At 36.0% G+C, this 24,413-nt stretch overlaps 4 protein-coding genes across 6 annotated transcripts; 1 reads left to right on the top strand and 3 right to left on the bottom strand.

The window, feature by feature from the left end:
• The first annotated feature begins 1,114 nt into the window (after nt 1-1,114).
• On the top strand, nt 1,115-3,082 carry LOC147395107 (peroxidase 55-like). The gene is made up of 3 exons (XM_086453917.1): nt 1,115-1,522; nt 1,930-2,121; nt 2,227-3,082. The coding sequence occupies exons 1-3, from the start codon at nt 1,319-1,321 to the stop codon at nt 2,800-2,802; spliced, it is 972 nt and encodes a 323-aa protein (XP_086310043.1). The 5' UTR covers nt 1,115-1,318; the 3' UTR covers nt 2,803-3,082.
• A 329-nt stretch (nt 3,083-3,411) lies between these two features.
• LOC147395108 (uncharacterized) lies at nt 3,412-5,665 on the bottom strand. Its single transcript, XM_086453918.1, has 3 exons — nt 5,506-5,665; nt 4,817-4,973; nt 3,412-3,657 (listed from the first exon to the last, which is right to left on the bottom strand). Exons 1-3 carry the CDS (start codon nt 5,506-5,508, stop codon nt 3,611-3,613), a joined length of 207 nt encoding a protein of 68 aa, XP_086310044.1. The 5' UTR covers nt 5,509-5,665; the 3' UTR covers nt 3,412-3,610.
• Nucleotides 5,666-11,396: 5,731 nt separating this feature from the next.
• On the bottom strand, nt 11,397-12,468 carry LOC147395109 (nuclear transcription factor Y subunit C-1-like). Its single transcript, XM_086454264.1, has one exon. It carries the CDS (start codon nt 12,271-12,273, stop codon nt 11,659-11,661), a length of 615 nt encoding a protein of 204 aa, XP_086310390.1. The 5' UTR covers nt 12,274-12,468; the 3' UTR covers nt 11,397-11,658.
• A 1,005-nt stretch (nt 12,469-13,473) lies between these two features.
• Nucleotides 13,474-19,911, bottom strand: LOC147395110 (uncharacterized). 3 transcript variants are annotated; one of them, XR_015181461.1, is made up of 3 exons: nt 18,978-19,911; nt 15,663-18,163; nt 13,474-14,292 (listed from the first exon to the last, which is right to left on the bottom strand). XR_015181461.1 is itself a non-coding variant. In XM_086454051.1 (2 exons), exon 2 carries the CDS (start codon nt 18,022-18,024, stop codon nt 15,838-15,840), a length of 2,187 nt encoding a protein of 728 aa, XP_086310177.1. In that variant the 5' UTR covers nt 18,025-18,163; nt 18,994-19,911; the 3' UTR covers nt 15,503-15,837. The 3 variants fall into 3 exon arrangements, 2 of the variants coding, with proteins under 2 accessions (XP_086310177.1, XP_086310176.1); XM_086454051.1 differs by lacking the exon at nt 13,474-14,292 and having other exon boundaries at nt 15,503-18,163; nt 18,994-19,911; XM_086454050.1 differs by lacking the exon at nt 13,474-14,292 and having other exon boundaries at nt 15,503-18,163.
• Between the last annotated feature and the right edge of the window lie 4,502 nt (nt 19,912-24,413).

The following is a 24,413-nucleotide window of genomic DNA, read 5'->3' on the forward strand; positions in this document are numbered from 1 at the left end:
TCGGTATCGTGTCTCGTCTCGTTCAGCTTCGATACCGAGTCATCTCGAATGAGTTTTCCGAAACGCTTGAGATGTCTCGTGAGATAACTCGAAAAATTGTACGTGAGATATAAAACGCGGTCAAAAAAATGACTTTGTGAGTTGGTCTCGTTCAACTCTGATACCAAGTTAACTCGGATGATATGTCTCGATCTCGGACGAGTTTAAAAACCATATGTTGAATTGTTAAAAAAAAATAAAAAAATGTGACTGTTGGGATGGTAGGCCGTATCAATTTTCCACGACCAAAAGTACAACCATGAGCCTAAGACCAAAAGTTAAATGTTATCTTTAACTTGTGTGAATGTTTGATGTGGGCATGTGGTCGGTAAGACTAACGCTGAAGTGATCTCGAGATTGTATCTCATTTCGCACACCTTGATAATGCAATAATGCAATAATCAAGCATCCTATGATCATAAAATATATTAGAACACTAGGATTTGGTGTAGTGTTACTTTCATTAATGTAAATTACTAGTAAGGCGGTGCACGAGAGAACCTTCACCATTCCATAATTAAAGAAAATTCAAACTAATAACCATTCATCAACATTCGAATTATTTTTCAAGAATAATGCTGAAGTGACTTAAAGATTGGACCTCACATCGCACACCTTGACATGAAAATGTATGGGAATCATAGATGTCTTTCCTTGAGATACGAGAGAAAAATCATCAATGGTTCCTATCCACTTTCAGGTCAAGATGTGTGGTATGAAGTCCAAACTTGAGGTCACTCCAGCACAACTCTATTTTCAAATGTTAGTGATCTCATCAATTTTGTTAAATACTCATTTTCTTAATGAATTAAATTGGTGGGCCAGCAAAAATTTCACCAAAGAAAGATAGGTTTTAATTAAGCCTTTTCATATTTATCTTTGTCAACATTTTAGACGTGTACGTTAAAAATATTTTTCAAGTAAGTAAGGCCTTTAGACTTTTGATCTTATGGGAGCAAGTGAGATGATGATGATGTGTAAATACCTGATTGGATTTGGATTTAGACACGCTCAAGAGGCGCGTATTGATAATAACCAATCAAAGATTAAAATAATAGATTGGGTTGCTTGATGATGAGTACTTGGACCAAGTGTTCATGCACCAAATATTTGCAAAGAAATTATTAGAAGAGGTCACCCTTCTCTTGTTATTCAAATTATGCAAGTTGTATTATTCTCTTCCCTTGGGTACTTTATATAGCCATCCATGGATGAGAGGGAGGGTGTTGAGAAAGGAGAAGATTATTAGTTCAACAACTAAGGAGATTAATTTTAAGGGATGGAGTCAAGGAGAGGGTTGTATTTGATGTTGGTGTTCATGATTCTAGGGAGGGGAGAAGGACAATTGATGGAGAATTTCTATGCCTCGAGTTGCCCAAACGTGGAGTCGATCGTGAGACAAACAGTTATGACCAAGTTTAGCCAGACGTTCGTCACTGTTCCGGCCACTCTTCGTCTCTTCTTCCATGACTGCTTTGTTCAGGTATCTTTATTAATAATCCTGGTTTTAATGGAAGCTAGAATTTTTTGCATGCACCATTTAATACAGAAATATGGTTTGTTTGTTTGGTGATATGTCATTGATATTGCATCTTATCTCGAGGAATATTTATAGAAGTGTATGCTCATTTATCTTGATGATGACTAAGCTTTTGAATTTTGTTTGAAGCTATGCGATTAACTTTTGGATTAATTTTGATATCTTCGTCGAAGTTCATTTTTAACTACCGGAAAATAAATTGGTTTTTAGTTTTGAGGGTGTGGGTATTGTGAAAGAACAACATTCGGAGGACACAACGCCTGGCTGTAATCACCCGCTCCTTACCAGTCGATCATTCAATTTTTAGGTCAAGTTATGCAGCAAACTTAGATTTCTGTTTTGCCTTGCAGGGATGTGATGCCTCGGTCATGATTGCATCACCAAATGGTGACGCAGAGAAGGACGCACCAGACAATCTGTCCCTCGCAGGAGATGGATTTGACACAGTCATCAAAGCAAAGCAAGCAGTAGAAGCTGCATGCCCTGGTGTTGTTTCTTGTGCTGATATTTTAGCCATTTCTGCTCGAGACGTCGTTGCCCTGGTAAGCTTCAAACCCTACTCCCTATGTGTTTCGTATCGCGGCACTTCCTCACACATCTCACATTTCTTTCATGTTCTTTGTTTGTAAAATACTTGAATTGAATAGTCTGGTGGTCCTACATTCAACGTAGAACTGGGGCGCCGTGATGGGTTAATCTCTCAAGCATCTAGTGTCGCTGGAAATCTTCCGGAACCCAACGCCGATCTCAGCCACCTTAACTCCATGTTCAGAACACACAACCTCAGCCAAATCGACATGATTGCACTCTCTGGTGCTCACACTGTTGGATTCTCCCACTGTAACCGCTTTGCAAACCGCATCTACTCATTCAGTTCCTCATCACCAGTTGACCCTTCCCTAGACCCGGACTATGCCAAGCAACTGATGAGTGCTTGTCCTAAGAATGTTGACCCAAGTGTCGCCATCGACATGGATCCCCAAACACCTCGATCGTTCGACAATGTATATTACCAGAATCTAGTGGCAGGTAAAGGCCTATTCACTTCTGATGAGGTGCTCTTCTCAGACCCAGAATCTCAAACAACAGTGAATGATTTCTCTACAAACCAAGTGAACTTCTACGGAGCCTTCGCCACGGGGATGATAAAACTAGGGAGGGTAGGCGTGAAGACAGGTAACCAAGGAGAAATTAGAAGAGATTGTTCAGCCTTCAATTCTTAAAGACCGTGGAATTTCTTTGCTAAGCACACAAAATAAGATGACAAGGGCTAGGTGCTGATGGAGTAACTAGTTCTTGCCCTTCTCATGCCACTCCTGATTATGGCAAGATTCATTGGTTTTAGTTGTAGTAACTTGTTATCCGGATATTTGTAAGTAAATCACAGGGTGTTCATAGTTTCCACATATTGATGCATCCAACCTTCCTTTGGTGTACTGTACCATGAGTTGTCTGGACTATCAAAATAAAACTACAAACAATTATCTTGGGTGGTTGTTTATCTGAATAACATTGTTGGGAATCAGTTTGCTTAGCTTCTTTCCTGACTAGAACCAGGTAGTTTTGTAAACTAAGATTATGTTCATTTTAAAGTAACAAATAACACAACACTAAAGAATCCCTTTATAACACAAAATTTTTATTTAATCATATTTTAGCCTCTTTTTTTTGTTCTACCGGCAATGGATCTTAGAATTTTCAACAACACACTAACCTTTGAAATATTTAAGAGGGTTTTCCAACTAATGTAAAAAAATCACAGACACCATCAGGACAAGTAATGCAACTATAAACTGCCCACAAAAAAAAAAAAAAATTAAAGTAATGCAACATGAAAAGAAAATTTTCTCCTTTATTTATTTATTAGATACGAAAAATCACTAGAACAACTCATGTCCACTGTTGCAAATTCATTTGCTCGGTAACATTGCAATGTCCTACTTAATGCTAAAAACTGAAAAATAACAGACCGAAATGGCAGATGTTGAATATACCAAAGCTACCCACTGCCAAAGCTTGTAATCTATATCTTCAGGCCATGCCTCCGCTTGTCGCAGTCCGGATTATCTGAAATAAAGCTGAAATGGAGCAAATAAAATTCAATTAATAAACCAGCTAAGACACCACACAGACAAAAAAACAAACCATTTCACTAGAAAATAAATGTATGATGCAGGATTAGGACAAAAGAGATAATTTCCATTAGTTGGTTTAATCATGAATAACGCCATTGGAAACAAGCCATCGATATCTATCGGGTAACCTGAAACTAGGAATCCTTGTCAGGGAACAAATAACAATCTCTTTTCTCTGTGTTCTTCAATTGGGTATTCAAATTCTTAATGAACTCCAACGGATGGGGTAGTCCTAATACTACTAAATTTTCAGTAGTTGGCCTCTAACATTAAAAAGGGATGATATTATTATCAATCCCAAGTGTCCCAGCTTGTGGCAGCATCTTGAAGATTTAAAACATCGAAAGTCAGAACCCATGGGATGATCCAAACCACCTAAGCAGTTGTATTCTTTATTGGATGATAAAAAATACATGAGTGGGCAAAGTTTCTACGAATCAAATGGAAATAGCTAAATCATAAAGTCATTATCTTGGTCAAGAAGGTCCCCTATATGGTGTCCATCAAGCAAACAATGCACATTTGTAAGATAAGATACATGGCACTATAATTTTTTTTTCTTTTGTGATAGAAAACTATCAAAGCAAATTCTATAACATAACTAAATAAGTCAATGCTGACGATCCAAGGAAACAAAGATAAATGTTATCTACATATCAAATGGCAGTATAAAATCTAGGTTGTTGGAGGTCCAGAGTTTGGCCGAAAGAGGATCCTTTGGAATTTGATTCCCCCAGCCATCTGTTGGGGTTTGTGGAAAGAAAGAAATGGGCGAATTTTTTAAGGGAAGGAATTGTCATTGCAGGTAATTATCTTCAGCATCATGGGTTTGTTGTTTTATTGGTGCAAGCAATTTAAGGAGTTCAGGGGATTCCGTTTTGAAGATTTTTTGTTTAGGTGGGATTTGTTATGTAGCAAGTGATCTCGTGGGATCAGGGCCTTTTCTTTAGTTGTTTTCTTTGTGGTTTGTTTTTTCTCTTCTTGTTCTTGCTTTGTGCTTTTTCTTGAGGACTTCTTGTTCTCCACTACTAAAATTTTGGTTATCAAAATAATAATAATAATAATAAAATAAATAAAAGGGAAAAACATGGAAGAAGCATACATGATCCGATTACAACAAACACGAAGAAGCCGAGTACAATGGGTCCAACAGGATAGTCTTTCCCTTTCTTTGTAGTTGATTCAGGCACTGTTCCTCTCCTAGAAATGTTCTTCTCAAACCTCCCCACCTTCCTGTCTGCGAGTCGCCTTGAAGTTGTCTATAAATATCATTTTTTTTTTCAGAAAAATAAGTAACAAAGATAACAACTTGAAAACAGGTTTAAACATACACAAAGAAATATCAAACAAGCATTAATTAACAAGTACATTGAACCTTATGTTCATCTCATCTACAAATAATGTTTAATTTGGCTAATTCTAAAAGAAAATTTGAATTTTTATGCGTATGCAGCTCTCCAAGACAAATAAAAATCACAAAATAAAACTTTTTTCTCACCAAAAAAACCCTTATAGCGCTAAAGTTGACAAAATCTAAACGAGATGAGATAAATCCACAAAAACCCTAACTCCAACAGAGGGATCTAAAAATCGAGCACCAAAGATCTAACAACACAATAACAAAGTCAGTCAGATATCGGATCCCATCTTCTCTTAAAAATTTAAAATTAAACAGAGAAACACAAGGTCGAACCAACGACGATCTTCGTAGAATTGTGTCAAATCAACACATTGAACCGTGATTTTCAAAATGTAAAAAAGAGAACAATAGAATTAGGGTTTCGAGATTACCATGTTTACAGTGGCAAAACCTGCAGACGAAAACGGAGAGAAATTGTGTTCTGCGAGTCTTTCGGTTTTCTTTCCTCGTTGAGAAAGAAAGAAGAGAACGTGTTCCCTCTGTAACAAAATATCGGGTAACAATAAATTCCGAAACGGTCTTGTCTCGTCGTTATATACACAGAAAGAACCGTAAACGCGGAGTCCGAGTCGATAATGACCTCTCTCTCTCTCTCTAGTTTCCTTCTAAAACTACGATTCTGATTTGGGTTAAAAGCTAAAATAAGGGTGATTTAGGTATACGCCTCTACTTTTTGGATAATATTTGATTTACCCATATGTTTTCAAACTGATTAAATCTCCTTGACCTCAGTCTTCTCTGTGAACCTAATGAAGAATGACCCATCACCCCTCGTTTTTAACCTCTACCCAGAACCCTTTGATTTTTTTCCTTCCAAAAACCAGTCATCTTCAATCTGGGATAGAATATTTTACTCGCATTCGTGTTCCTTCCAACCTTGAAAATTCACATGAAATGACCTAACTATCGTTATCTCCAACCCATGGTGAAAATCCTCTAATTTCTTTTCAAAACTAGTAATTTCCAATCTCTTTAGATAAAAAAAAAATCAAGCAAATAAGGATTAGATTGAAAATAATGAATTGAGGGGATTTTTATTTATTTATTTTTTTTTTCGCTTCATCGGACCGCACGTACCACCATCCTACATGACCTGTGTACAATAATTAATTAACCACATTTTTGGTGGAGAGATATATAGAGATTTGAAGTCATGGCTTGAGGAGCAAATCCAGTCAATCTTACCATCTCAACTAACTCCAGGTGGTTGAAATGAAAGGAAGGTTAAATAGTTCAAAAAATATATATATATACCGTAAAGATTAAAGAGCTTGAATGTATTTTAGAAGGAATAAGAGATATTTATCTATAAGATGAATGTGAGGACATTTAAGTTATTTTCTATTAGTCTTCCATAATAGAATGAGGTCAAGGGGGGGGGGGGGGGGGGGGGGCGGCATGACATTATTTGAAAACACATAGGTTATTTCAAATATTCACCAAAACATGAAGGGACTTTGCTTAAATCAACCTTAAAACCACCACCACCCATTCACTCAATGGACCAATACAAATTGACTAATAATAAACTGACTCAAAAAAATCCACTCGAAATTCACTCGCTGGAATGGATGTGTGAATGGACCCATAGATCTTTTTCCTTGTGTATCCTGAAGAAAAAGATCTATGGTTGTATGCACATGCCACAAGTAACTTTCAAGTGGCTTTTCTCGGTTCAGTTTATCAACTCATACAAATTTCTTAGAATTCATTTATGGTAAGAATGTCTAGGACTAGCCTTCCATTTCATCAAACTGGTCAATTTCGTGCCCGTGTTCTTACATGGTTGAGATCGTGTGTTTTTTCTAGAGTAATTTTTCTCCAAGTCAACAGAACCCAACCTGAAGCCAAACTTGTACGTGTATCTTGATCTTTTCAATGTTTGGCTAATTGAAAAACCATTGTTTTCTTCTCTCTTCTCACTATGATTTGATGTATGTTAGATTGTTGTTCCTCATAAGTCTTGTTTGATTCAATATTTGTTTGCCAAAATCTATGGAGCATGGGCTGTCCGGAATTTTACCCCGACAAACCCAGCAGTATCCTCATCCTTCAACCCATTCTTAACTCGACCAAATGGCGCCATGGACACCGCCTTCTGCACCTTTGAAGAGACCATGTGCCTGAACGTTCATTCCTTTTGAAACCAACTATAAATGGATTTCAAACACCGCAATATCTATGCTTCGATCTGGTCAAGAAACAATGTAGGATGATAAAAGAGTCGTACTAGAGTGACCTCAAGATTATACCTCATATCGCACATGAAAGGGGATGGGAACCCGAACCATAGATGCTTTTCACTCGTATCTCGATGAAAAGCACCTTTGGTTCCTATACACTTTCACGTCAAGATGTGCAATGTGCGGTACAATCGTTAGGTCACTTCAGCATTATTCGTGATAAAATCTTGTGGTCCATCATAACCCAAAACAATGTGTGTGTGTGTGCGCGTGTGTATTTGTGTGTGGGTGTTGGGGGGGCAATTACAGCTCAATTTAGATTTTACAAAAACGGCATTGATAGAGCCTTTTTTATATATATATATAAGAAAAAAAGAGCTCCTCTATGGTGGCCAAAGCTCGAGAATCTTTCAGCAATAGCAAGCTATGAGATGAAGCTGAGCTTGTAACTGTGAAATTTAATGCAGCTTGTATCATATTATTAAGCAATGAAAGCGAGGTCTACACTCGCTGCAATTGTGTTTCAACCCGCTTTGACTGCAATGGGCACAAAATGTAGTAGAAGTAGCTACTAGAAAAACCAGATATTGAGAGAAGCTCTAAACTCTCAAGCAGCTCAGAACCTAGTCTAAGAATCAGATCCAAAAAGAAACCATCTCCTGCAATTAATCAAGCTAGTAGAGCTACCAATTGGAACCTCTCAAAAAATGGCATAAAAAAACGGATTGAATAAATTTCAATGTCCTTAATTTGAATGAAAAAATTATCATCAATTGCAACAGTGCAAAAAAGTATGTCGAACCATATGTTGAACAAATTTGCTTCACAAGCATTGTGAAATTCACATAACCAAATCCCGACATACGAATAATTGTAAAAGCAATCGTCAAATTACAATTTCTAGCATCTTAATACACTAAAGCAAGTGTTGGTTTTGAAACATAAATGAAATTTAGTGTGTCTGAACTCTGAACAGTCTAGCAGTCTAGGTAATAGACACCCCTTCAATGGGTCCTGAAGAAATCTTGGTGGGCATTACAGATCTTTGATCTATGATTCTGTCTGTCAAAGTGATGGATGAAGTAGAAAGGGGTTCACATACAGCTTTGGCTGGTTGGTACAAAGAGATTATGTTGCTGAGGAGGAGGAGATGTGTGGGGGTATTACCCTTTTCTCAAGGAATTTGTGTATGGTTGACAGGGTTCAGAAGTTCCTACTTTTCCACGTGATTCAACAATGCAGAACTAAGGTCAAGGGGGCGATCTTTGTTGCAAGAAATACATGGGGGGGCTTACTAGTTCAGCCTATTCTTTGGGGGTAGTACTCAGATGCCTTGGCTCACCACTTGTGTATTTGATGGGAATTTAATGTCCAGCTACATTCAAAAGTGAACCACTGATCAAATAGTTGGCTTGGGCAGGACACAAAAGTGATTGCGTTTAAGTAACTTGACAATCTTTCCATCCATCTTTCCAATGAGACAATTAAGAAGGCATTTCCGTGCTTAAATATTAGCCTCCACGTCTACAAAGGACCAAAATACCATCATCAGTATAGCAACTAACGGTAGATGCATGCAAGATCAAAGTTGCTGGAGCGTGAGAACCTGACCTCTCACCCGAGTCAAAGTCCTTTTGGGATTTAAAATTCCCAACTAATAAGATGATTTGTCATCAAAATTTTATCTAAAACAGCAATCCCATAGGGGGAATGCCTGGATTCCACTCTGCTTTACTCAGAAGCACCTCTATTTTCTTAAGACACATGAACTACCTTACTCTCAACTCTATCCAAACAAGCAGAAATGATGTTAAGCTCTAAACATTAACAATTTTTCTAAATTTTTTTATAGGTTTATTTATGTCAAGGGGTGGGTTTTTATCCCATGCTTGTAGTGTTACCATACCCAATCTTTGCCACCAAAAAAGCACCATTTGTGTCCTTAGATGACACTCAGTTATAAGAGCTCCTCAGACATTAGATAATGTGTGTAGGGAGTCCTGGCGGATCGTGCTTCCCCATACCATAAATGTTCCCAAATCCTCAAAGCTTCCTAACTCCGCCATAAACCGATTCGACCAGTGAAAAAAGGGAAACATTCATAATAACTTTTCAAACACCAGAAGTTTCCAGCTAAGCCTAGTTGGTAAATTCTATGGTGATGATACCATAGAGCTAGGTTCATTTCCCACCATTAAGTTACTGATCTCATTGAAAACAGGATTACCAATAATTCAAAAAATAAATAAATAAACCCAAACACCAACCCGTAAGACAGCCTAGGTTCATTTCCCATAGAGCTAGGTTCATTTCCCACCATTAAGTTACTGATCTCATTGAAAACAGGATTACCAATAATTCAAAAAATAAATAAATAAACCCAAACACCAACCCGTAAGACAGCCTAGGGGCCTTTGGAAACCGATAGTTGTCCTTCAAACCATACAATCCACAACCTACCTCCCTAAACAGTCATAATCCTCATCATACCTCCACAACCATACTCCAAACAAGCTACATTCGCATCCTTAAGGTGTTTGAAGACTAGGTCAAATTCAAATTTGGATCTACAAGCCCTATTACAATCAACCAAAGGATTTGTAGCAGTCCTCCCTATTATCCATTTCTCCAAAAAGAAAAAAAACACTCGTCAGCTTGGAGATTAGTGTACTTTTAATTAAGTTATCCTATCCCCTTTCGATAGATACATATTCATCCAATTCGCTAACTTTCTTTCCATTCAAATCAATAGCTTTGGATCTATAGTTAATGTGACACTATAATTTTCATTTCCATGTAGAGCACTGAGATTTTTCACCATCGTGATCTTAAATACTTGCATATATGCAGAGTATAACATTGTTGATCTTCATTTCCACATATGGCCACTTATTGTATTTTGGTAACTCAATAAGTGTGTTTTAAAGTCTACTTTTCATTTTCCATAGTTTAAATGAAAATTTCCTCAATATTTTCACGATTTCCACAATATTTCCTTCATGTCCAAAAAAATGAATTTATTTTCACATTGATTGAATGTTATCACAAAATACTTCCATTTCCAAGCTGACTGAAATAAACACCAAAATTGAAATCTAATACCTTGGTTATGAATGCAAGATGAGGTGCTTTCTACCGTCTTTTCAAGCATTGTTTTGCACCCATTTCTCTACCTAGCAATCATGCCATAAAAGAATGCGAGAAATGAAACAATGGGGAGACCATCCCGCATCTATGCCACGTCAATGCGCAAGAAGAGGATTTCCTCCGCACCTATGCATGCCTTCCTCAATAACCCTTAATGCCAAAGTTATTCCAAAAGCAATGTCCAGTTTTTTTTTTTTTCCTTCTAAACCAATGTCTGAGTCCCCAAAAGATATCACATTCTCCTCTCCCCCTTCCTTCGCAAATTCTAATTGAATCAGCACTTATTAGCTTCCAAAATTTACATTTCAAGCGAGAACCGAGTTGTGTAGCAGTCGATCCAAGAACAATATATAAAAATAAACAAAGATACAAGCAAACAAAGAAACACCGAGATTTACGTGGTTCCCTCAAGATTGAGGTTCCCTTCCATGGATCCATACTTTTTTATGGGTAAGTTGGACTTGAACCCACGACCTTAAAGTTGCTTTGCAATGAGTCAAACCAACTGCGCTACAAAGAGAAAACTGATTCCACTACAAAGAGAAAACTCTCTGTACATCTTACACCTCTCACCAAATAAATGGAAAGATATACCTCTTAAAAAAAATAACTAGGGCTTTACAAGTCATCAATGAAAGCTGTTGAATGATTAGCAATAACTCCTTGCCAACCCGTATTATTGGGCTCCACAAATCATAACAAATGCGTCCAACCGACAGTCCAAAAAAAGTCTCCTAAACTCGAGGCTAAATATTTTCCCAAAATGACACCAACAGGTTATCTTGGAATGGATTTTATTGCAAACCCATCATAAAAATAAAAATTAAAAAATTATTGCAAAACCATACTACCAAATTCAACTTCAAAGATCCAACTCTAGTTCTTGATTCAATTCAAATAACTTGGTTTATTTAACTCCCAAAACAACAATAAAAAGCAAATAACAAAGCTAAGAATATCTCCAAAAAACACAATCACACATTAACAACAATTATATAAGAACATAAAAATACAAATAACACAAACCCATTGCATCCATTTCATTTACTAACAGAAATCCAAATAAGATTAAATGTTTTGCTCTTTTTCTAAATAAAACCCACATCACATAATCTTAAAAAGTCCACATTTTCATAATCCCTTAAACCAAATCCCTAACAATTCAAATTCTACATTCATTCATTCTTTTTTGAATTAAGAATCAGGCGAAGGTTGATTCACATACCCTTGCCCATCCAAATTAGCCTGACCACCACTGCCACCTCCGCCATTCGATCCACGATCCGATTGCCAGACCGACTGCCACGCCTGCGATGGCGGAGGAACATAAACCCCTGGATCAATCCCAGGCAAAGCAGGCCTCCCAATTGTAACACCTGGAGGTGCATAATAAGGAACCCCTAACCCTAACCCAGATTCATCCTTGATTTCATCTCTCGGAACAATATCCACCAAGAAATCGAATATATCCGTACGAGTAATCGCTGCAGCGATGTCGTTCTTCTGAAGGGTTCTTCGTTTGTTCTCTTCTGCGTGGATCCAAGATCTGATTGTGAGTTCGAGAATGAAAAGCTCGCATGCCTTGGCGAAGATAATGGGTGCTTCAGCCGAGATCATGCGGACATCTTCATCAGCTTTCATGATCTTCTTGATGCGGGCCAATGGAAGCTGATGGTTTTTGAAATCGTTCGCTTGTTCGATCTCTTGACGTTGATAAGTCCAGAACATTTGGAGTTGTTGTTGCTGTTGTTGCAGAAGTTGATGAAATTGGGGTTGTGGTGGGTATGAAGGTGGTTGATTGTTCTCCATTTTTATTTTTTTTCTGTTAAACTGAGTAGAGATTTTGGATTGAAATTGAAGATCAAAAATGGGGATTGGGTTTCAAAGAGATTAGGTTTGAAATTGGTACAGATTCTCACGCACGTTGTCTGTACCGTATCAGTTTTACCCCTAAAAATTTGGTGTGCTCTTAGCAAAAGTTGGTGTAGCAATAGAATCTCTCAAAATTTATTGAAAAAAGTGATCCCATGATGATATGATACAAGTTAGTATAATACATTGACTTTAGGCCATTATATTAAAAAAAATTATCATTTTGTTAGGAAGTTTTCTTTAAAAAGAATTTATATTACCACACCAACATTATTAATATATTTTTTTTTATTACGATTATAAAATTAAAGAAAATTCCAAAGACGTGTGATAATTTTACTTAATTTATCATCATCAAATCTCAACCATGGTTTTCAAACTCATTTTCACGTCTTGTCCTGTCCATGAATGAGATCGAGTTGTCTCAGACGAGTTTTCCAATACATTTGAGTCGTCTTTTTCAACAATGAGACAAATGAACCATGATTTTAAATTTCGTCCGATATATTTAACTTGTCTCAGACGAGTTTTCCAATACATCTCGCTATTGGACGATACCAAGATGTATCAGATAAGATTTAAAACCATGATATCCACCCCCACCCCAACCCTGTTTATCAGACAAGAAATTAGCTCACTTCTTGGGTTGCTCTTAATAAAAATTGGTGTGGCAATAGAAGCTCTTGAATAGCGACCCTCTGACCAATACAGGATATCTATCTTTTTAGGCTCAAATTATAATCTCAACATTATCATAATGGTTCAAACAATTTCAATAGTTGTTTACAATTAGGATTAGACTCATGTAAAATCCTACAGGATTTTTCTCAAATTGTGCCCAACATATGTCCAAATTCCAATTTTTATACACTGTTTATTTTAATTCCCAAAACATGAATTTCGAGTGAATTCATCACTTTTATAGTCAATGAATTTACTTGTAAATCTACAAATTCGTATTTGTATTCTATTCGTAGATATTAAAAGTGACGAACTTGAGTTCATAAGTTATAAAAATGAGGAATGCATATTTTTAGAATTAAAATGAACAGTGTACCTAACTCAAAATTTCATCATATTCAACGCACGAAAGGAAGACTCACCCAAATCCTAAACCCAAAAGAAAAAAAAGAAAGAGAACTTCTATTAACACTCTTCTACTTATTCTCAAGGGTGAATCTTCATTTCATGCTCTAAATACGATGAAATTTCAATTTCAAATACACTGTTCATTTTAATTCTCAAAACATGCTTTTAAAGTGAATTCATCACTTTCATAACATTCGAATTCATTGATAAAATACCAACAATTTTGCCTTATAAGCAATCTCATTGGTGATTTATCAATGAGTTTATGAAAATGACGAATTCACCAGAAAAACATATTTTGGGAATTAAAATGAACAATGTATCGAAACCGGAATTTGAACATTAATAGCGCACACTTTGGGAAAAACCCCTATTCTTCTCAATCACTCACTTATTTTCTTTATTTTTAATTGGAGTGTAACACGTAAAAAATTGGGGTACCACTAGCAGCTCCCTATTTCATTTTTGCCAAGTAAATAAATTTCTTTATCAAAAGGAACTCGATATAAACCAAAAAAGAAAAAAGATAAAAAAAGGACCTCCATGAAAGGTTGAGGAAACTTACCAAGCGATCTAAAACCCAACCCAGCAAAAACTACAATCCAGACCACCACATTTCCATCCCAAAGAACTCACAATTACATCATCAAAAATCCCATTTAAATACAAAATCCTCAAAAAATAATTCCCCTCGAACTCTCTCCCTTCTTCAAAAGTGATACCACGTACATGTTTCGATTTCTTCGTAACTGTTGGGAAAAACTAATTCCACTTCATCGGTCCAGCAGCATAGATGAGCAGCTCCACGAAGTACTCAAGAGATTCGAATAGAACTCGGATAAAAAAATCCCACCTTCACCCACTTACCTATCAAAAACAAAAAACAATATTAGCCATAGTGAATTGTGCTACACTCATTAAGAGATGAGTGAATCTGGGAAGAAAGGACTTGATCAAGAATGTGTATCAAATTGCAACCCATTAACAGAATGGTCCATAAAAGAATTGGCAAGTTTAAGACATACCAGCAACATTTGTACTTAAGCACAAACTGGATTTAAATCATTCATATTGTAGGCTAGAGAAGTCAACTTGTTCTCCCAAAACCAGATTGTCACCCCTGATCATCTTTCAGCATAAACTTTGTTGTATTTTTTTGATAAGTAGAAGTTTTATTAATGAGAGGACAAGCAGTCCTTGAAGGAAAGGAGCAAACAAACAACAAGCAAAACAACAAACAAAGATACTATCACTCCCTCGATAAATTTTCCCATCTAAACATAAAATCTTCAAAAAAGAAGTTCCTAAACTCCTTCAATTGCTTGCACCAAAAGAAGAGCAAACCAAAAGTATTAAAGAGAAACTCCTGCATATTGCTCTCAGTCCCATCAAACGTGCACTTATTCCTCTCTTTTCACAAACTCCAATATATTGCACAGGTCGTTGACTTCCAGAGAATCTTCAACCTCCCAGAGAAGGATGGGGACTTCCAACCAAAAAGAAAAGAAACAAGCAAGCAAGGAAGACACCAAGAGACCTTAAATAGAGAGAGAGAGTATCTTGTTGTATGCTTAGTTCTGTTATGAACTTGAGATCACGTGTCAGATGCTAATTGGCTGGTACTACCAATGTTAAGGAATGACATGTAAAACAATGACCGTTTAGTGTTAGCCAAGTCAGGGGTAAAGCTTGCATCATCAAATGTTAAAGGGAAAAAAATTACTTATGTCTATATAAAGTAGATCGATTCCCATATTCCCCATCTCCACCAAGCAATCAAAACCTGATTTTAACTTTTCAGTACAAAAATCAAATGCTAGAGATAGTTTAGGATTGAAAATAAGAGAAACTAAGGGTCAAGAACAAATGGCATGTATAAGAAAAGAAATTAATATTCAAGTTCTCACTCATACCATTCTACACAATTTCAAGCCACTTTAGCGAAAAGAAATGAACAAATAATACTACTGATCAACAAGCATAGGTTGAGCAATAAATTCAAATCGACTTATAATCTATAATATTCTTTTGGATCTGTAATGAGAGCCAAGTCACAAATGAAATGGAATTCCTCAGATAAATATAGAACAAGAAAATCAATTAAGTAAATATTGCACGGTACATGAGAAAAATGGTAGCCCATTGGTACACTTAATATGATTAGCTACAACTTGTAGAAAAATTGTTCTTTGAGGTAGAAAAACAGTTGCTGTAGTACAGAAAATGAAGTCCCTTACCGTACACATCTTTGAAAGGAGCTCCAATTAGTAGAGTAAAAAAACTCCCAAAAATCATATCTCCATGATTATACAGCCATGGAAACTCAAGAAACACAGAAAGAGTCTTCCTTTGGTTTTGCATCAAAAGATCAATTCTTCTATGAATGGGTGGCCTACATAATCCAGAATACAACTAACTGGTTGTTGTATGGCATTTTTTTGCTACAGCATTTCCCACGGAATTCAACTCTTCGTCCTTTGCTTCTATTATTACCTGGAGAAGTTCCACAGGAGTAGCTGCCGGGTCAAGCTCCCGACAACCCTTTGGAGCATTTTGAGCTTCATGACCCGTAAGCAAGTAAGAAGGAACCTGATGAGAGAATCGGAACAACTCTTGTTTCGGGATCCTCTTGACTTCGTCAGGGTCCAAGTGTCGATGAAAAACTGTCTTGAAACCAGCGACCTTAACTAGAGGAGTAACAGACACTCCTTGCTCCTCATCATAATCATCAAACACCTCCACCATGTCATACTTGTGTATCACTTCTTTCGGGGTTTGTTCATTCCAATCTGGGGACCAGTTGCGGTATAGGGCCCACACATCACCCTTTTGGGGAAATATTCGAACAGCTCCTCTTGTTCCTTTAGTCCAGCTAACCTTATGTGAGAAAGAATTGAGGGAGTTGTTAACTTCATATCTTCCCACCCTGAAATCCCCACAAGTTTTGGAGAAACCAGATTTGATCCAGTCTAAGGCGCCCAGTTCACTGTTGGTTTTGGAGTTGAGCCAGCCAATCTTCATCTTGAATGGATTCAATGAGATCACACTATGAACCATAGCATAATACCGTGGCATCCCATCATCAACATCGTATGCAGCCCAGACCTGGTTATCTCCAAAAGATCTTTCGGAGCGATCCATGTCGAAATCATGAAAATCAGGATCAGGAACATTGATCGACACGGGTTCACTGACTTCAATATCCAAATCCACACTAGGGGTATCAAGAGATGCCTTAGTATCAACGGACTCACTTGACTTGTTCCGATTATATGTGCTACCATTTACTACATCTGTGTTTTTCTCTCTCTCTTTTTCTATCTTGTTTTCTATCTCTGCAGCCTTGACTTTAGCATTGGAACTCCATTCACGTAACTTCTTGCGAATTTCAATCCTTGCCTTCAATGCCAACATATTCCGAACCTCAAGCTGTGACAACTCTCTTGTACTATTAGGTTTATTACTAAAACAAAAACCATTAGTTCTTCCCATTTCAAAACCACGGTGTTTAAATCCTGGGCCTCGATTTCCTGCACCAGTTTGATTTACCACATTTCTTCCATAATCATTCCCACTACCATTGTCTACACCTCTTTTTCTTTTTATAGGTTTATCTCCTTTGAGAACAGGGCTAGAACCAGTACCAGAGAACCCATCATGCTCTCTCTTCTCTTTCCCATAAGCCTTATGAACCTCATTCATAGTTTGAGCAGCAGAAGTCGAGGCCGTAGGTCTCTCAACACCAGCTGTTCTAGAGAGTGGACCCCACTGAAAGTTTGTTTGATTAAATGAATCATGACCAGTGAACTCAACAGGTCCCACATTTGGTGCAGTACCAGTGTTCCTTCCTGGACCATAAGCATTCTTGTCTGACATATGTTGGGAGGACACCGGCGTGGATGAATTAGACACAGTTGATGGTGGGGCGGCCGTTTCTACGGCAAAAAAGGAACCATGGCAATTGGGGCATAGTAGATTCTGGTTGAGATACATCCGCACATACTCATATTGCATCTTGCACCGATGGCATGCAGTCCAAAACGTATTGGATTTTGGAGCAGTTGTGGGACCCACCCGAGTAGTTTTCTTATGAGCTCTCGAATTTGAAGTTGTACCATTGGCGACATTATAGAAAATGTTTGCACCCGATGGGACGGCCGACTGACCCCGACTTGAGGATGGAGCTTTGTGTTGGACTGTTTTTGAAACCCTCTTATAGTCATAAGCTATTTTCTTAGTCTTATCAGACAACAAATTCCATGCCTCCGAAACAAACTTAAATGCTCCATCTGCTCCGATTGACTTGTTCTTGTCAGGGTGAAGCAAGAGAACAAGCTTTCTGTATTGTTTCTTGATTACCTCATCATCAGCAAATGGACTCACACCAAGAATCCCATACCAATCCTCTTCCCCATTTATTTTGCTCTCTGCCGAGAGATACACGTCAAGAGTTGCCAGCATTTGAGGAAGACCCTCGAGCCCAGAATACAAATTTTGGGCTTTCAAAGCAAATTTCTTTGCACCAGTAATGTCCCTTGCCATGAATTTTTTTTCGGCAATTTCCTTCGCCCTGGAAGCCTCATCTTTATTGCATTCCATTTTTCCACCCCGCCTTGCTCTTTGTTCTTCGTCTTCTTTTCCTTTTTTTTTTTTTTAGTTCTTTAAAACTATTGGGCCACCACCAAATCAACAACTCAACCACAATTCAAGTAATGAGCCACTTACAGTTCTTCACACCCTGATTCACAAAAAGGAAAACCACTTCAGCCAAAAGGGAGGGGGAGTCGAAAACCCAAAAAACAAACCTACAGAAATAGAAGCTTTTTATTTTCAATTGTCAAGCACCCCAAGATCTAAAGTCCCTTCCAAGAAAATAGGAAAAAAAAAAAAAACAATGCACAGGCAAACAACACAATTTTAGGTACCCAAATTTCCAAACCAGGCACTTTGTGTGGAACTTGAAAATTAGAATAAAAAATCTAAAAACACTGACAGACTAAAATATCGTTGAGCTTGCAAACAAAAAAACAGTAATTCTGACACTTAAATTTTCAGAATAGTGGAATTGGATTGACATTACAAGCAAGTCAAAATTTGATTTGCAACAATACCATCCACATTAATACCTAAGTATCTTAACATGGTGAACAAGAAATAAGTCTCATTTATGTGCAAACTTCAAAACCCTAATTTCATTCATTTTCTTCTTCCCATAAAAATTGTACATGAGCTCTAACCTACCAGATACTTCAAAGAGAAACAAAAAAGCCAGAACATATAAAACTTGATAGAGTAACAGAAGAACAAAAACTAAAAGCACCAACTTCATAAATGGCTCCAAAAAAAAAATTCAAACAACAGAATCAGTCATGGATCCACTTGAGATCGATGTTTTAAACTACTTCTAGAGGTCGGGATTTGACCTTCGAAGTCCCAAATTTCACTACTTTACTGAAACCCTAGAATGTCGGATCTCGGTCTACAGTTCACCATACGCAGTAAAATTATATGCGACATAAAGTTCGAAAGAAGAGTAAAGCTGGAAGAAATACCCATTTAGTCAGAGACCATGTTTGTGCAGGAATTTGAATCGCAGAGCTGCCATGGAAAGACCTTCATCCCCAATTTTGCCCCTTTCTTCAAACCCAAATCCAAAATCCTCAAAAACAAGACCTTTGACATACCTCAAGAACCTAAACAATTTTTTTAATATATACTAACATATTATTAAATATAAATATTGGTTTTTTTTTTTTTTTAGAAAAGAAAAAGAATATTAAAGGTGGTGCACCTAAACAACTCTTTTAAGGGATTTTTCTTTAAAAAGACTACCTGTTACCGGAATTAAACGAGATTGTAAAATGGGTTTTTTTTTCTCTTTTTTTAAAGTTTCTAACCTCATTCATCTCTCTTCCCCTGTATAATTTCATAATATAATTTCAAAAGTTCTTTAGTTTTTCTGATATTAATCCAGAAATATAAAAAATTATAATACAAAAAACTGAAAAAAAAAAAAAAAGCAGAGTAACCCAACTATCCACTTTTTTTTTCTATTTTCTTCTTCCCCTGTAGTTGGTCTCTTTCAACTTTCAAGGTTGTTCAGTCGTACATAGGTACCCATCACCAAGTCCAAGGACACCTCTCCTTCAGACCTTTGCATCCATTGGACCCCATACCCTAGATTCTCTCTGACCATTTCTCATACCCAACTCACCAAACTTGATTCTTGTACTCCAGGTGGTCAACTCAACACTACACAACAGCCGTAATCCATAAAGGTCCAATTTTGGTGCAGAAACCCAGTTTTTTGTCTAGAAAAAAAAAATTACCATTTAAGAGTTTTAAAGTTCAAATTTTTTAAAGGTGCACTGGGTTTAAATGATCACATTTCTTCTTTTTCTCTGTCTGAAAATTCTCTATGTAATCTTCTTCAGTGAAGTAGCTCTACGAGGGAGAGAGAGAGAGAGAGACTGTTTTTTTGTGTGGGAAGAAGGAAAAAAAGCAGAATTCATAAGCGAGGGAGACGAGTGACGCTCTGTTTCTCTATGGTGGAATAAAGTAAAGGAGGGGTTGTAATAATTAATTATTAATTATTAATTAAATTAAAAAGAGAAATCTTTTACTTGTAAACCTTGGGCACCGGTCATCAAGTGGGTATTTTGTCGTTTAGTGGGGTGGTATTTGTGCAACCTAATTTAAAATTAAAAAAAAAAATAATATTTAAAAAATAATAATTATATAATAAAACACAATGGTGGATCCCATTTTTTTATCTCGAGATTTATAATATTAGAATGTATCTCGAGATCATATTTTATATAGGATATTTTAAAAACACACTAGTTAAATAGGTGATATTAGGTTTACAACCTTATAAAATGCCCTTACAATAAATCAACGTTATTTTTTCTTGATGATTTAACAATGAAATTTTGAATATTTCCAAATTTTGATTTAGTAATTTAAATATTTGAAAATTATTATAAATAATTTAAAAAAATCAAAATTTCATTGTTAGATCATCGAGAAAATGTGATGTTGACTAACGATTAAGGGGTGTAAACCTAACGATTAGGTTTATCTTTTTTCCTTAATCCCAATTTGCCATATTTCTTTGTTCTTAACTTGGAGTGATTTGAATCTCCTATTCTCAAATCGTGGGGATCAAAGAACGAGAATCCCTATAAAAATGGAACACAATCTCTTTTGGTAAATTGTGATTGACTCGGTCAATCACTCGTGGATTTTCTTTTGGTCTTATTTCAAAAAAGAGCAAGACCAAACCCTAGAACCTTTCCTGTTTTTTGTGATTCTACTTTGTGCTCATAACCCATATCTACTCAAGCTAGGCTGGGCTAGATGCAACTTTGGGTACCACTGATCTGAGTTAGATTCCTTTTTACTCAGCCTTCACTCTTTCCTAGATCTTTGCACTGCAAATCATCGCAAACACAAAACATTACGTTTATAGAGTCTTGCATTTACTGTAACTTATTCAATTTTTGGATTGTATTGTTTGGTTGGGTCCAATGAAAAATGTTACGTTTGCTTGGTTACCCCAACAAATGCCAAAAAACACACACACACACACACACAATTTGTATTTTTTATTTCTTAAAATTTTGTTTAAATTTAAATAAAATGTAAAATATGGCTTTATATATCATTTTAAAGCAATTTGAATAATTACAAACAAAACATTTTCATATGAAATTGACATTTGGCCATTAACCTGAATTAATTTATTATATCCAAATGACATCATAAACATATTAAACCATGAAAATCAAACCCATTTCAAACTATATAAAAATATATAAAAACACAAGATAAAAACATAGATAAATATAAACCCAAACCAAAATAAATTGACCAAAAAATAAATTATAGAAGCTTACATTTACCAATTTTCTTAGCACAAATATCTGTAAAATAAATAATAAAAAAAAAACATTACAGAGATATTAACCATAATAAATAGAGATTGATTATATTATAAAGTAAAGAGATTTCTGTGTGAAATTAGTTTACAGATTGAGTAAATCTGTTTCCAAAGTGTTTGATTTCTTCAGCATAAACACGTTCAGTGTGAGAGAATGGGAGAGGTAGAGAATTACACACACACACACACCTATTTTTTTAACAAAGAGAAAGAGAGAAAGAGATGCATAGTTTTCAAGTGGAAAGTGCATAGATAAAAAGAGGTGAGAGAGCTGAGTTGCTCGGTTGTATGGATTTAGAAAACGCATGACGGATGAGGAATTGAACATAATCATAAAATTTTGTGCAATTATTTCCTCTGCTTTATTTTACGGAGATTCATATAAGATTTTGACTGAATTTTACCTTACTTTACCGTGGGGCACACTATATTTATAGCACCCAAGCACACGCAATCAGCAAAATATTGTGAAAGTATCTTTTTGTGATGATTTGTGGCGCAAACAAGTGGGGGCCTAAATTCTACTTTTACCCCATAAAATACACAATTGACTTATGATGCCTCATTGTATCCAAATACCTCTCATTTTCTTTCTTGTTTGATTGGTTCTTCATAATCAATTTAAAATCATCCTTTTTGAAAGAATTTGTATTTTGATTTGTCATATATCCTTTCTCAAAAAAAAAATTATATACAAAAATTAATGCTTTACTTATTTATTCATTCGAAACTCATTATCATTATCATTCGATTTTATAAGGTGTGTTTTTCCTTTTGTAAACAAGAAAAAGGTAGAATCATAAGAGATCACAAAGTAAGATGGCATTCTATCTAAACAACAGATCACATAGATGTCAAAAATGCACTAATTTGAGACAAATCACACACACACACACACACACACACACACACACACATGTTTTAAAAATAATATGATCAAAGATCTCACTTTGATTTGGGGATGATATTTTTTTTTTTTAAAAGGTACTTACCTTGATCGACAACTTCAATTGGAGATCGACATTCAATCAACTAGCAGAAACCTTTCATCAACATTTTGGTTTCTGGGGTTTGAAGAAGTCCAACTAGTTTGATGTTTTAGTAGGACAAATAATGGAAATTATGCAAACATTGAGGGGGCATTAATGCCTTTTTCTACATATTGTTTTAGCTTTTTGACATCACAATAATTTGAAGCAAGTTTATCAAACTTCGGTGAATCACATTTTTGTGCTTCTCAACAAAGCTTGAATTTGAAGCGATATCATAAACATGATTGAAACAAGTGCTTTTGGTGCAAAAAATGTCGAAAGGGCGCTTCTAGCACATTTCAACAGCGTTGTCAAATATAATCCTATTTTGTATTTGGAAAATTTCATCGACATGCCAATATATACCAAGGGCCCTCATATTCTTCAAGTACCTTTAAAATTTAGAAAGATGTTTTGGGCACCTAATTTCAAAGGGCACTCTGATTTCAGCTACTCTATCGAGTTCGATGACTTCATCCACTCTAACAAGGTTTATTTATTCAATGTTTACTTGATACAGTCTGTGTTTAGAGATAAAGTCTTGGAGTGTGAAAGGAATCTTTTCAAATGGGCATGATCAAGATTATCAGATGTGGATGAAGAGGAAACAAATGTTTTATATGTTTAACATGGATGAGGGCATTGTCAACAAACAAACACATATCAAAATGATGTTTGCGTAAAAAAAATATATCGACGTTATTCATTGGGTTAGATGGACCTAGTTGACATGACTTTATCTATGTTGACAAGTTCTTGTTGGCAGGGGTTTTGCTCTAAAAATATTATTGATGTGTCGGATGGCCCTTGGTGACATGGATTTGGCCATGTCGACATGCCCTAAATTTGATGAATAATTTTGAAAGTTATGTTTATGAAATCCATTTGTTTTAAAAATGGGTATTGTTTGATCTTGCATTGCATTTCTAATCATCTAAGACTTACATTGCATTGCATCTATTAGGAGAGAGAAAAAAAAAATCAATGTATAACTTGATTTAAGAGATTTCAAGAGTTCAATCATGAATGAACATTTGGCATAGTATTAAGATGGATGAAACCTTTTCCGACGGGATTTAGATGTTTTCGACGTCTAGAATGTTTATTGTAATAGTGTTCGACGTCTAATTTTTTTTATTAATTATTTACATCACCATAGTGTCTTGATCATGTTTTTTGGTACATATAACCCATGAAGAAAAGAGATCGGAGGGAAAGAGTTGTAGTTGAGAAAAGAAGAGGAAGAAGAAAATGAAGTGCCTTTGAAAATTTTAATTTAATTTCAAAATAAAAAATAGGAATCCCCTATAAAATTCGTGGTGTGTCAATGTAAAAAATAAATTTTTGAATAATGCTGAAGTAACATTAAATGTGCATTATGGGGAACATTTCTAACGTGAAAGCATCTATGATTCTGACACACACTCACATCAGAAATGTCTCCTACGATGTACATTTCAAAGTTACTTCAACATGGCTCTATTCTTTTTAGAGTAATGACAGAATGACTCTCCCATGTGGCATACTCAATCGACTCCCTCGACGGTTGACATGACATGTGTGAGTACTGAAGACTTGTACTCCTCGGGATACACAACAACACATCTCCATAAAAATTATAATTGTGTAATCGGAGGAGTACAGATCTACAGGCCTAGTACATTTCACGTTAGCCATCAGGGGAGTTGATTGAGTATGACACATAGGGGAGTCATTTTATCAAGATTCTTTCTTGAGTCATATGGGAGTAACCTCAAGATTGTACCTCATATTGATGAAAAACATATATGGTTTCTATATACTTTTACATCAGGATGTGCAATATAAGATACAATTATAATCTAGAGGTTACTTCATTGTGATCCTTATTAATTTATTTAGATTAAGGTTGAAGGTGAGAGAATCTATAAACAAGGAGGGCAACTAGGCCATTTTTTATTACGTTTTAGGGTATCTCAAATATTCAACCAATTGTGGAGTGTTATATATCTAAATCACCCATTAAAGTCCACAAT

Source organism: Akebia trifoliata, chromosome 9, assembly GCF_017979445.1.
Source record: "Akebia trifoliata isolate Shusen 1 chromosome 9, ASM1797944v1, whole genome shotgun sequence".
Classification (NCBI taxonomy): domain Eukaryota; kingdom Viridiplantae; phylum Streptophyta; class Magnoliopsida; order Ranunculales; family Lardizabalaceae; genus Akebia; species Akebia trifoliata.